We start from the raw sequence: 11,939 nt of genomic DNA on the forward strand, positions 1-11,939 counted from the left end.
GGGTAAAGTTTATTAAAGCAGTGGCTAAAGACTAAAGACATTTTAAATAGTGGCTTAAAAGTAAATACATGTCTTATTAGTGGCTATATGTGCACTTCCCCTCGATTGAGACTGTTGTCTCTTTGCTTAACTTTGGCCCATTCTTTGTTAAGTCAATCCATTCTCTTCTATGACTAGCCAGCTTCCACGAGCATGATTTATACTTGGATAAAAGCATATGCATCAACAAGACATAGTATACATATCTTCAAAGAGAGTTATATATGCGTTAATGTCTTGAATACATTAGCAGGGGCCTCGAAGAGAGTTATCTTTTTTGTTTAACTTGTCGATAAAGAAAATGGCCCAGTCAAAGTTAGGGTTAAACAGTTAAAAGTATACTGCTCATCGCATGGTATATGACGAGCATGGTATATGGTGCGCCCTTGGCGATCCTTGAAAATTCGAAGGACCAAGTGTCGTACACTCCCGATTATAAAAAGTAAAAATATTTAGCTAGCGTTTAGTCATAGATTCCCAAATTTGTTTTGAAAAATCTGTTTTGGGTGAAGTTTGGCTTGAAGATGAAAATGTGTTTGGACATACGCTTTCAAAACATATTTTTCAAATTTATTTTGGAAAAACATGTGTATTATTAGGGATTTGGTCCAAAACCAGCTATTTATTTGGGATTTTGCCAAAATATAGGTAAAATTTATGGCCAAACATGTGTTTGCCAAATAAAACCCAAATTTATTTTGGCAAAATTTATGACAAAATCTATGGCCAAACAGGTCTTTAAACTTATGTTTGTATGGGGAGGGTTTTTTTGTTTCTTAGGGACAAAAGTATATCCAAATGTAACATACATGCCAAAAAGGTACTTATGTTGGGTAACTATGAAGTGTAAAGTTATCAATAATCTGATTTATGTGGGCTAATATAGTCCATACATAAGAATCCATATAAGCTAAGGCATGAGTTAAATGTCTAATTTGCTCTTTTTGCTTCTACATGACAATCTTCTTCCTTTAGCCACCCCTTAGCTCAACTTTATTGTCAACTTTAAAGCAATTTTTGTAAGTACATTAAGCATTGGACCCCACAATTCATGTGGGTCCCTCCTTTAATATCACATTAATTTCTTCATTTAGAGCATTAAATCAACATTTTATTTCTAAATGGATTTTTGTATTGAAAAAACTAATTTTATTAGATTGAGACAGGTTTCTAAACGAAGCGATATGAACAGTAAGAAATAAAATAGTCGATTCTAATGGTGTAATATTCCTTCCATTTCAATCTATGTAACATATTATCATTAAAAGTCATTTCCAAAATAATGGCAGGTTTCTATATTTGAGAATTATTTAACTCTAAATTTTTTATTTTACCTATTTTATCTTTAATAAAAAGTTTTTATAGTCACACAAATATTATAACGGCACAAAGCTTTTACTTCTAAGCTTTTAAAGATACAAATTTTAAAAATCTGTTTTTTTTAAATTTTTTTTATATTCAGTCAAACTATGTCGCACAAATAGAATTTAAAAGCAGTAATAGTAAAAGGCTTATCATCCTATTGACTTCTAGTGATAAAATTGACTCTTGTGGTCTGTAATCTAAGTTCTACCTACATAATTGGAAAACCCAAAAATGGACAAAATGCCACCTAGTTATCTAGACAATGGCAAAGAATATAATTGGACAGTATTCATGCATTAAAAGACAAATTTTTACTCCCAAATCTTTACCTTTAAATTCTTTTTAACTAAATTCCCTAACTAGTATAGACCTTGAGTGAGAATGCAGAAATCTTGGTTGATACTTGTTTCATGTTCATATTTTTACTGTACTATAGTCCTTTTCAGCTTAAATATTCCTCTGATATCAACAAATATGTAAGTTTTAGACCCACCCCATATTCCAGAATTTCAATCTTGTTTGGACAAAGATTGACCACTCAAGAAACTGGTGGTTCTTGTGCCCGCTATGTGTTCGACACTTTGTCTATTAGACTTTCTAGTTATCAACAACTCTTTTGCATACACCCAAACTTTTTTTTTTCTTGATAAGATGATATAGCCATTAAGTTATTCATAGTGTTACTTTTTAAAGAGTTGTCTAAAACTGATAATTCTCTTTCAAGAATTGCACCATTTTTGCCTAGGCATCTTTTCCATTTTTGATGAGGCTATGGTTTGAGTTTTGAGCTATGGGGTTTGAGAAAAAATGGGTGAGGATTATTTTATGTTAGTAAATGATTTGAAGCTTCAATATTTTCCTTTTAAAATACCTACATGATAGTCAGGGTAGGTTTAGTGGTTGCTGCTTCTATAGCAGCCTATGCAGTTAAGCAGATAAATGTAAAACCCTCAAAGCCTTCAGGTAATTTTCTGCAGTCAGTTGTATTTGGATTGTTTTATTAAAGTTGCAAATAAGTAAAGAGGCTGCTAAATTAGTATAATTGGTTTTAAACATATTGATAAAACAGTATCTGTAAAGTTTCAATTTTTAATTGGAAAATCATCCAAGTGAGTGACTAGAGTGTGTTTTTTGTGGCTAAATTGTGTTTGTTTTATGAACGTTGGTGAACAGAAAATGGGGAACCATTGCCTGAACAACGAAGCTATGAAGGGGATGAAAAGGAGGAGCAGCTTTTGTATTCTACAGATGGCCCCAAAGAAGTGGTTGTAAGTATTTGTGTATAGAGAAATTTGTGTGCTTTAGAAACAATAATTTGTTGTCTTTAGAAAACAATAATTTGTTAGTCATTTGGAAATTTGTTTAATATATGACAACTTGTAGGATGAGGAAGAGGAGAAAGAAGAAGTGAAATTAATGAATGGAATTATAAATCCAGCACAGAGTAACCAGCTTGATCTTGATGATGATCTTTTCCCTGAATTCGAAGATCTTTTATCCGGGGAGATTGAATTTCCATTACCAAGTGACAAGTATGATACAGAAAGAGAAGAGAGAGAGAAGGTGTACCAAAATGAGATGGCCAACAATGAAAAAGAACTTGAAAGATTGCGAAATCTTGTTAAGGAGCTCGAGGAAAGGGAGGTGAAACTTGAAGGGGAGTTGTTGGAATATTATGGTTTGAAGGAGCAAGAATCAGATATCCTCGAGTTACAAAAGCAGCTCAGGATTAAGTCTGTAGAGATCGACATGCTCAACATCACTATAAATACTTTACAGGCCGAGAAACAAAAGCTTCAAGAGGAGGTTTTCAATGGAACTACTGCTCGGAAAGAGTTAGAAGCAGCGAGGAGCAAGATCAAGGAGTTGCAGAGGCAGATGCAGCTTGAAGCTAACCAAACGAAAGCTCAGTTGTTGTTGCTGAAACAACATGTTAGTGGACTTCAAGAAAAGGAAGAGGATGCTTTCAAGAGAGATGTTGAGGTTGACAAGAAGCTTAGACTTGTGAAGGAATTAGAAGTGGAGGTTATGGAGCTTAAGAGGAAGAACAAAGAACTTCAGCATGAAAAGAGAGAGTTGGTTATAAAATTGGATGCTGCTGAATCTAAAGTAGCAAACTTATCCAATATGACAGAGGTAAATTTAACTTCTGATACCAGTATTTTTCATGTAATTGATCTTTAGGACAATCTTTGTGTGTTTCCTGCGTATAGCTTTTCTTTCTTTTTATGCATCTGCTTTCTACTTTTCTAGTCTGCAAAAATGTTTTGGAAATGTAGAGCCAACTCTGAGCACCTTATTGACCCCCTTTTTCTGATTACTTCCCTTTTTTCGCCACGCTTATAAGTTGGTTGAGTCCGATGAATACTCCAGTGAAACATGCCCATATTATGATTTCTTGTAATTATCGTAATTGTCATTGCTATGCTTTGCTGTTTATTATGCTCATTAATTTCTTCTATTTTAACTATCGTGTTGAGCTCCCACCACTTATCCATTGGAGATACTTAGCTTATGAAGAGCTTCATTTGGTGATGCGTTTGGTTGGTGTGTGAACTGATGCTATTTGATTACTGACTTGTCTTTGGCATGCTGCTTCAGAATGAAATGGTTGCGCAGGTCAGGGAAGAGGTAACTAATTTGAAGCACACAAATGAGGATCTTCTAAAACAAGTAGAAGGACTTCAAATGAACAGATTCAGTGAAGTTGAAGAGCTAGTTTATCTTCGTTGGGTCAATGCATGCTTAAGATTTGAACTTCGGAACTACCAAACACCTCAAGGAAAGGTATCAGCTCGTGATCTCAGTAAAAACCTGAGCCCAAGATCTCAACAGAAGGCCAAACAGTTGATGTTAGAATACGCAGGATCAGAACGTGGCCAAGGAGATACAGATCTTGAAAGCAATTTTTCGCAGCCATCTTCTCCCGGTAGTGAAGACTTTGATAACGCTTCTATTGACAGTTCCACAAGCAGATTTAGTGCTTTCAGTAAAAAGCCTGGCCTAATCCAGAAGTTGAAGAGATGGGGCAAAAGTAAAGACGATTCCAGTGTTATGTCTTCACCAGCAAGATCTCTTGGGGGAGCATCTCCGGGCCGGACAAGTGTAAGTTTTAGATCAAGGGGTCCTCTGGAATCACTAATGCTCAGAAATGCAGGTGATGGTGTAGCCATCACTAGTTTTGGAACAGCTGAGCAGGAATATGATTCCCCTGAAACACCGCGGCTTCCACCGATTAGGACACAAGATTCTTCTGCTGAGCCACTGAACTCAGTTGCATCATCCTTCCAGCTAATGTCTAAATCAGTTGAAGGAGTTCTAGATGAGAAGTATCCCGCATTCAAAGATAGGCATAAGCTGGCAGTAGAGCGAGAGAAGCAAATTAAGGTAAAGGCTGAGCAGGCAAGAGCAGCAAGGTTTGAGAAGTCCTTGCCCCCAAAACTTTCTCAATTGAAAGAGAAGCGAGTGTCAGTATCAGTATCAGCGCCAGTGGTCTCTGCCTCTGGTGACTCAGTTGAGCAGTCCGGTGATAGCAAAACTGACTCTCAAGCAGTGAGCAAAATGAAACCAATTAATATTGAGAAAAGACCTCCTAGGACTCCTCGTCCACCACCTACACGATCAGCAGGTGGTCCCGCTCCAGCTGGTAATAATGTTACAGGTGGGGCACCTGGTGGTCCACCCCCACCACCTCCTCCGCCTGGTGCTCCACCACCACCGCCACCACCTGGTGGAGGAGCTCCTAGACCACCTCCTCCTCCTGGATCTCTAATGAAAGAAGGAGCTGGAGGTGATAAGGTCCATCGCGCTCCTGAATTAGTTGAATTCTACCAATCATTGATGAAACGCGAGGCAAAGAAGGATACATCATCACCTTTGATATCCTCTACTTCAAACACATCAGATGCAAGAAGCAACATGATCGGTGAGATAGAGAACAGATCCACATTCCTGTTAGCTGTATGTACAACTTCTCTTTTACTCCTTTGAATAATGCATGTGCTTATTAACCTATTCTGACTCAATGGAGACTTGTGCAAAACCAGGTGAAAGCTGATGTGGAAAGTCAAGGTGAATTTGTGGAGTCATTGGCAACTGAAGTTCGTGCTGCTTCATTTACCAATATCGAGGATCTAGTGTCATTTGTGAACTGGCTAGATGAAGAACTCTCCTTCTTGGTATTTCCTCTTAACATTATACCATCAAGTTCCTCTTCCTTAAATAGGACATGAATATACCTATATTCTTAATCATACTTTTATATGAAAATTGTTGCTTAAATTAATCTTGCTCGAGCGACAAGGATCATGCAATTTCTGCATTAAATACCTGAAGCTTTCATTAATATTGTATCCCGTTGATTCTTTTCAAGGTTGATGAACGAGCTGTCCTCAAGCACTTTGACTGGCCAGAGGGAAAAGCAGATGCACTGAGAGAGGCTGCCTTCGAATATCAAGATCTAATGAAACTAGAAAAGCATGTAACCTCCTTTGTTGATGACCCAAATCTTCCATGTGATGCTGCTTTGAAAAAGATGTACAAGTTGCTTGAGAAGTAAGTCTCTACTGATATCTTTATCTCTTGTCTTTAAACTAGAGAATTTCGGTCAGGTAGGATGTGAAAATGGTTGAATCTTAAAACAAACTATTTTCAAACCATATTTAAACTTCCACTTATTTGGAATTGGTACCCTTTTGTTTCATTTGTAGTTATTCCTTCTTATCATTTCTGTCTTGTCTATCGCTAGCTCATTTTTTGTTACTCTTAAGTCTTAACCCTTTAATCTTCTGGATGCCAGGGTGGAACAAAGTGTTTATGCACTATTGCGTACTCGCGACATGGCTGCATCACGATACAGAGAATTTGGCATTCCTACTAATTGGTTGCAAGATTCAGGTGTTGTTGGCAAGGTATGTTCTCATATAGAAACTTTGCTATGTTGTTCTTTGTGAAATTGCTTGAACCACAATAATAAAAGAAAAAGAGACAAAATAATCACACTGCAAGAAAACCTTAGAATGTGATGTTTTACTTCATATTATTTAGTTAGAAATTAGGAAAACTTACCAACCTCTTTAACTAACATGTACTCCCTCTATTTCAAAAAGAACGAACCTATTTGATTAGACACAAAGTTTAAAAAGAATGAAAGACTTGGATATTTGTGTGGCTATAAATCATCTCATTAAGGGTAAAATGGAAAGTTTAAAGTTACATTATTTCCAAATTTAGAAAAGAGTCAATCTATTTTGAAACGAACTAAAAAGGAAATATGTTCATTCTTTTTGAAACGGAGGGAGTAAATATAATTTCTCTTCATCGTACGGCCAATAGAAGGAAACAAAAGGAAGTGTGTAGAGAGATGATCTATCTATGGCATATTAGTATCGGTGTTTTCTTCTGCAGATCAAGCTTTCATCGGTACAATTGGCGAGGAAGTACATGAAACGTGTAGCATCAGAGCTTGATGCCATGGGTGGACCTGAGAAGGAACCAAACAGAGAATTCTTGATTCTACAAGGGGTTCGTTTTGCTTTCAGAGTTCATCAGGTATATACACCATACCTGCATTTTGTTCACTTAGCAAATCTAAAAACAATACCAATCTTTTTTTAACAAATTAAACATGTTTTAGCAGAGTTACAGATTAATGAATTTACAATTTTTTCTTTTTCTTTTCAGTTTGCTGGAGGATTTGATGCTGAAAGCATGAAGGCTTTTGAAGAATTAAGGAGTCGTGTCAAAAGTTCACAAACAGAAGAGACTACACAAGAACAATGAGAATATCTGTATTTTGGTTTTGGTCATTGTATATTTCATCATTTTCACCAAGTATAGCAAACTTACTCTATCTTGGACTTCTGTACAATTCAAAAGGTGAATAACATAAGGAGAATATCAGATAGCACAGATTAGTTAAAAGAAAGTTGAAGGACAAACATTGTATTGGAAAACACAGAGAAAACTACATTAAACAATGAGTGAAGTTTGGAACTCCATAATCATGAATTCATGATAAGGAAAAAATGCAGTAAGTTGTCAAGATGGTGTATCATTTATTCTGCCTTTGGGGCAAAAGTGAAAACCTGTCCCTCTTCTGGGGCCTAATTGTACTAGGCAAAAATCCTCACATTTCAGGGTACAAGCATTGTGCAATAGCAAAAAGAAAAGAAAAGAAACTCATAAAACTGAGTGTTCAACAGCTGCTGTGAAGTGACTCTCTGATGCTTGTCAATGAACATGTAGGTGAAGGTTCTTGATTTCATCTGTTATCGCATTGTAATAGTGAGATTTCTGTCTGCAAATTTGGCACCTCCAACCTTCCCCTGAAGTTGAGATGGTAGACGAATAACACGTCTCTGATCACCAGCCTCCACCAACAACTCAGACCCTCCTCTAAACTGCAATAACCAGAAATTCTGATTAATTTCACCTACGGGAAGTCTCAAATAGGGAAATGGGGTTCTAAATTCAAAACGACCGGTCTAAAACAAAACATAGAAAAAAAGGAGAACAACAACAATAACAACAATGAACCTTTGGACATGTTAATAGCTTCAATTAGTCAAGGCACTATCAACTTGGATAACCTATCACAAGTTCGATCGCTTTAACCCTGCTATATTAGCAGCCAAAATCATATCATATCCTAGAATAGGAAGCTACGGATGATTATAATCACTCAACTGCATAGTGTAGTGTTTCATATAAATGTAAGTATCAGCTCAGTGTTTCACTAGTCAGAGTTCTTTGGATGATTATAATCACTCAACTGCATAGTGTAGTGTTTCATATAAATGTAAGTATCAGCTCAGTGTTTCACTAGTCAGAGTTCTTTGCAGTTTTCCCGTTTGAATCTCTCGGTTAGCTTTAACAAACTTTAATGTGCTAGACAAGTAGGGGGACTAAACAGGTAAACTGAGTCTTACACCCTGAAGAAACAGATCATTTTTGAGATATACCTCCACTTTTGTTTTAGCTAGAGAAGAGCTTTTTAGTAGTTCTATCGCAAATGCTTACAGAAATTATTGATTAGTAAATGCTTATCTTGCTCCAGAGATTTAATAATTTTTGCTTCCCCTCACTTGTGAAAACTATAATAAAAATGCTCCATTGAGCATTTCATAAAGGTCTGTTACCAAAAAAATACAATATCTAGTGAAGAATTTCATTGCATTGAAGTTCACAAGAGGATCACTTTTTGACATCATAGTAGACCCATAATGCAAAAAGGTGAAACAAACCATAATACATACTTGATATAGCTTGATTTCCGATTTGTCAAAACCGGGCATGAGAAGTGTGACATTTTTGTTGGCTGGATCAAAAATAACAGGAGGAATGCTGGTCTTATTAGCTGTTATAGTCAGAAGATTCCGTGCACTCTCACTATGAGTATGCTGCATAATATTGTTCCAATCCAATTGGGCTGCCATTGAGATATGCGGAACAAAAGCAAAAGGCAAAGGTGAAAAGTCATTAATCGTCGCTCCTAGTTCTCCACTTGAATTTGGCGATGCAAGAGAAAATGCACCAGAAACCTGTGCACCAGCCTGGATTATGCAACCCCAGTAACGTAAAGCAGAAGCCAAAGACGCAGGGCCATTTCGATCGACCACAAGATAGCAACCAAATTTTTTCGGTTCTGCAAATATTGTAGACCCTCTCTGCAGCATGCAAAATCAATACAACCTTTAGTTCAAAATAGATGGCATCTTGAAAACAGATTAGTAGCTGGCATACCTCCAATACTTGTTCTAGAAAGTCCCAAATTTCTGAACTCGTTTTCCCATTCAGATTAAGATTTCTACCGCTTAAAGTCATGGCTTCGTCTACAAGTCTCAAAAGAGATGGACTTGCCAGCCTTCCCAAATCAGTTTTCTCAGCTACGTTGCGGAGATATTTTAAGTATAATCTGCGCATGGAAATAAAGATATGATATGCCACATCTGTTTTGGCATATATGCATATAACAAGTCTTGAGATGACCTAACCTTGCTTTGCTGGTCGCACCAATCATCCTTATTGTTTCTTCAGTACTCATGCCATCATATATAATAATGTCAAATTTCTCTTTTTTGCTATTCTGTTGAACGATATTTCCGAAAAATCCAACAAGCCGCTCGAGTGCTAGGGACGAAAATATGGAATCCATTCCAGGAAGCACTCCAAGCTCTTCTCCGACCACCTACTACATTCTGAAAATAGTTACTCAAAAGAGGGACTCATCCATTTTCAGAATGCCAGATAATTGCACCACTAAGTTACATACCCACCCCTTCAAGAACTCCTTGAGTCATATTAAGACGAGCATCCGCTTGCTTCAGTTTATTGAGAGGTTCAAGGAGCATCTGCAATTACAGATGATTGTTCAGCCCAAATGAATCTCAACCAAATATATAATCTCAATATTGCAGGAAGACAGGTAAAGTAGGGATTAAAGAAGAACAGACTTTTGTAGTTTCCAATCTAACAGCTGAGAGGTTGCCGTTGCACATTACTGGCGTTGTCCCAATCTTGCAATTCAGAAGATATTCAGCTGTAGGATCTTGAGAATGTATCACCAAGCATGTTTTGAGCCCTGCCATTGCATAATGCTGGTAAGAAAAAGAACATGGCTAGTTAGTCTACCTAACTTTATCATATTCAAGAGACTCGTGATTCCTGATGTGATGCAGCATTAGTTAAGGTTTTACAGGGGAAAAGACAGCATCAGAATCAGGGGTCAATGTTATTGTCTCTTTATCTTTATATGCGAGTACTAGATGAACATAATAATAACATCATAGAACATACAAATAAAAATGAAAGGTATAAAACAACACAAATTCGCTGCTAATGCCAAGATAACAAACTGCCTAACCAGAAGAACATGCTGTTACAATTTATAGGGGAAAATAGAGCCAGAGAATCCGTGATAATCATTTTATTTAAGACAAATGAACCAAATCATGAAAGTATGATGAAACTATGATGAAAGATGATGACTTATTCTCTATTCTGAGCTTTCTTGAATATACTCGTTACAAAACCTCATAAATCATAGCTTGACTTAGCTAAAAGAAATATTTTAGTCAACAGAAAAACTCAATCTTTACTTAGTTTTGGCTAAAGTCCAGTTGCCTTGCTCAGTTAAAAACTTAAGACAAGTAATAGACACGACTATTCCAACTCCAAAGCTAAATATTCCTTCAATGGTGAGACTATAAAGCATTTAACAACTTTAATCACGAGTGCACGAATAGCTAATCGGAGTACTCAAACTAAGCTTTATACCTTCGACTGACATTTTAAATATATTAGAAGAAGAATCAGAGAAAAATATCTCAATCTTTATTTCTTCATAATTTAACATAAAAGGTACCATCTTTCTCCTGATTTACACACTCAAAAATCGAGTGTACAAGTCTTGACCTTAAAACTCAACAAAAACTTGAATTTTACAGTTTACTCAATTACTTCGCTAAGCCGAATACACCATACATATTGGGGAATCTCCTGTTTTTATCTCACCCAATTAAATAAAAAACCGTAAGCCCTTATTCAAGCAAATCTTAATACTCCAATATACAAGTTCTACACAGAGCAAATGAAAGCATTCCTCATCTTACATATCTGCCAAACAAGCAATTCTTATCCTCTCACACAACCCAATGTTAATTTTAAAAGCATTAATACAACCCCGCATTTTATATCAATAAGATAACATTACAACAGATGAAAGAAAGCAAAAAGATTGAATCTTTAAAGCAAAATTATATACTAGTAAAGATAACATCTAATGCATTTACGAGATTGAATCTTTAAAGCAAAATTATGTGGTAAAGATAACATTCCCATCTAATGTATACAAAAGATAGAATTAAGCATAAAGATTGAATCTTTAAAGCAAAATTAAGTAATGAATTGACAAACCTGAGCTGCAAATATTGCAGAAGTGGTTTTACCAGAACCCCCTTTACCCAAAAAGGTAATTAACTTAGTGGGGTTTTCATTTTTATCTGAATTAGCACTAGCCATGGCCACAATTTCAATTCTTGCTCTCCTTATTCTTGTTTTGGCTGGAGATTTTTTCTGTACTAGCTGAGTGAAAAAATCAGAAGATGGGTACTTTTGAGTGGAAAATGAGGATATTGTTAAGATTTGCATAGTGAAACTGGACATTTTTCTATGGTTTAAGATGTGAATTAGACTAGCAAGATTTAGTATTAGCAATTGAGACAAGTTTGGCCTGAGAGTACTGTTGAGACTTGAGAGCTGGAAGGTGCAGTTGATTAAGCTATTTTTGTGCTTTCCAAAATTTTACCAGGTTGGTCCTTATTGTAAATATAAAAAAAATTCAGCACCTTTTTTTAACAAAAAATTATTTCTGCTTAATATTGAGCCAACATTAAACATCATTTTTTGGACAAAGAGAAAGAATCATTTCGGCCAAATTATGTTGTTCGTATTGGAGTAAGAGAAATAATGAGAAAATTCTTGTCGACGTGTTTCTAATGGCAGTCTAATATCACAAATCAACTTGCTAATTTAAA

At 36.1% G+C, this 11,939-nt stretch overlaps 2 protein-coding genes across 2 annotated transcripts; one reads left to right on the forward strand and one right to left on the reverse strand.

Annotated features, from left to right (window-relative positions):
* The first annotated feature begins 1,673 nt into the window (after positions 1-1,673).
* Positions 1,674-7,447, forward strand: LOC104106590 (protein CHUP1, chloroplastic). The gene is made up of 9 exons (XM_009615163.4): positions 1,674-2,367; positions 2,578-2,672; positions 2,788-3,540; positions 4,006-5,364; positions 5,451-5,582; positions 5,777-5,958; positions 6,203-6,314; positions 6,811-6,954; positions 7,087-7,447. The coding sequence occupies exons 1-9, from the start codon at positions 2,280-2,282 to the stop codon at positions 7,183-7,185; spliced, it is 2,964 nt and encodes a 987-aa protein (XP_009613458.1). The 5' UTR covers positions 1,674-2,279; the 3' UTR covers positions 7,186-7,447.
* LOC104106589 (uncharacterized protein At1g26090, chloroplastic) lies at positions 7,346-11,703 on the reverse strand. Its single transcript, XM_009615162.4, has 7 exons — positions 11,320-11,703; positions 9,858-10,001; positions 9,681-9,755; positions 9,399-9,592; positions 9,148-9,319; positions 8,661-9,071; positions 7,346-7,805 (listed from the first exon to the last, which is right to left on the reverse strand). The coding sequence occupies exons 1-7, from the start codon at positions 11,566-11,568 to the stop codon at positions 7,674-7,676; spliced, it is 1,377 nt and encodes a 458-aa protein (XP_009613457.1). The 5' UTR covers positions 11,569-11,703; the 3' UTR covers positions 7,346-7,673.
* Positions 11,704-11,939: the final 236 nt, after the last annotated feature.

The sequence above is a fragment of the Nicotiana tomentosiformis genome, chromosome 10, assembly GCF_000390325.3.
Source record: "Nicotiana tomentosiformis chromosome 10, ASM39032v3, whole genome shotgun sequence".
Classification (NCBI taxonomy): Eukaryota; Viridiplantae; Streptophyta; class Magnoliopsida; order Solanales; family Solanaceae; genus Nicotiana; species Nicotiana tomentosiformis.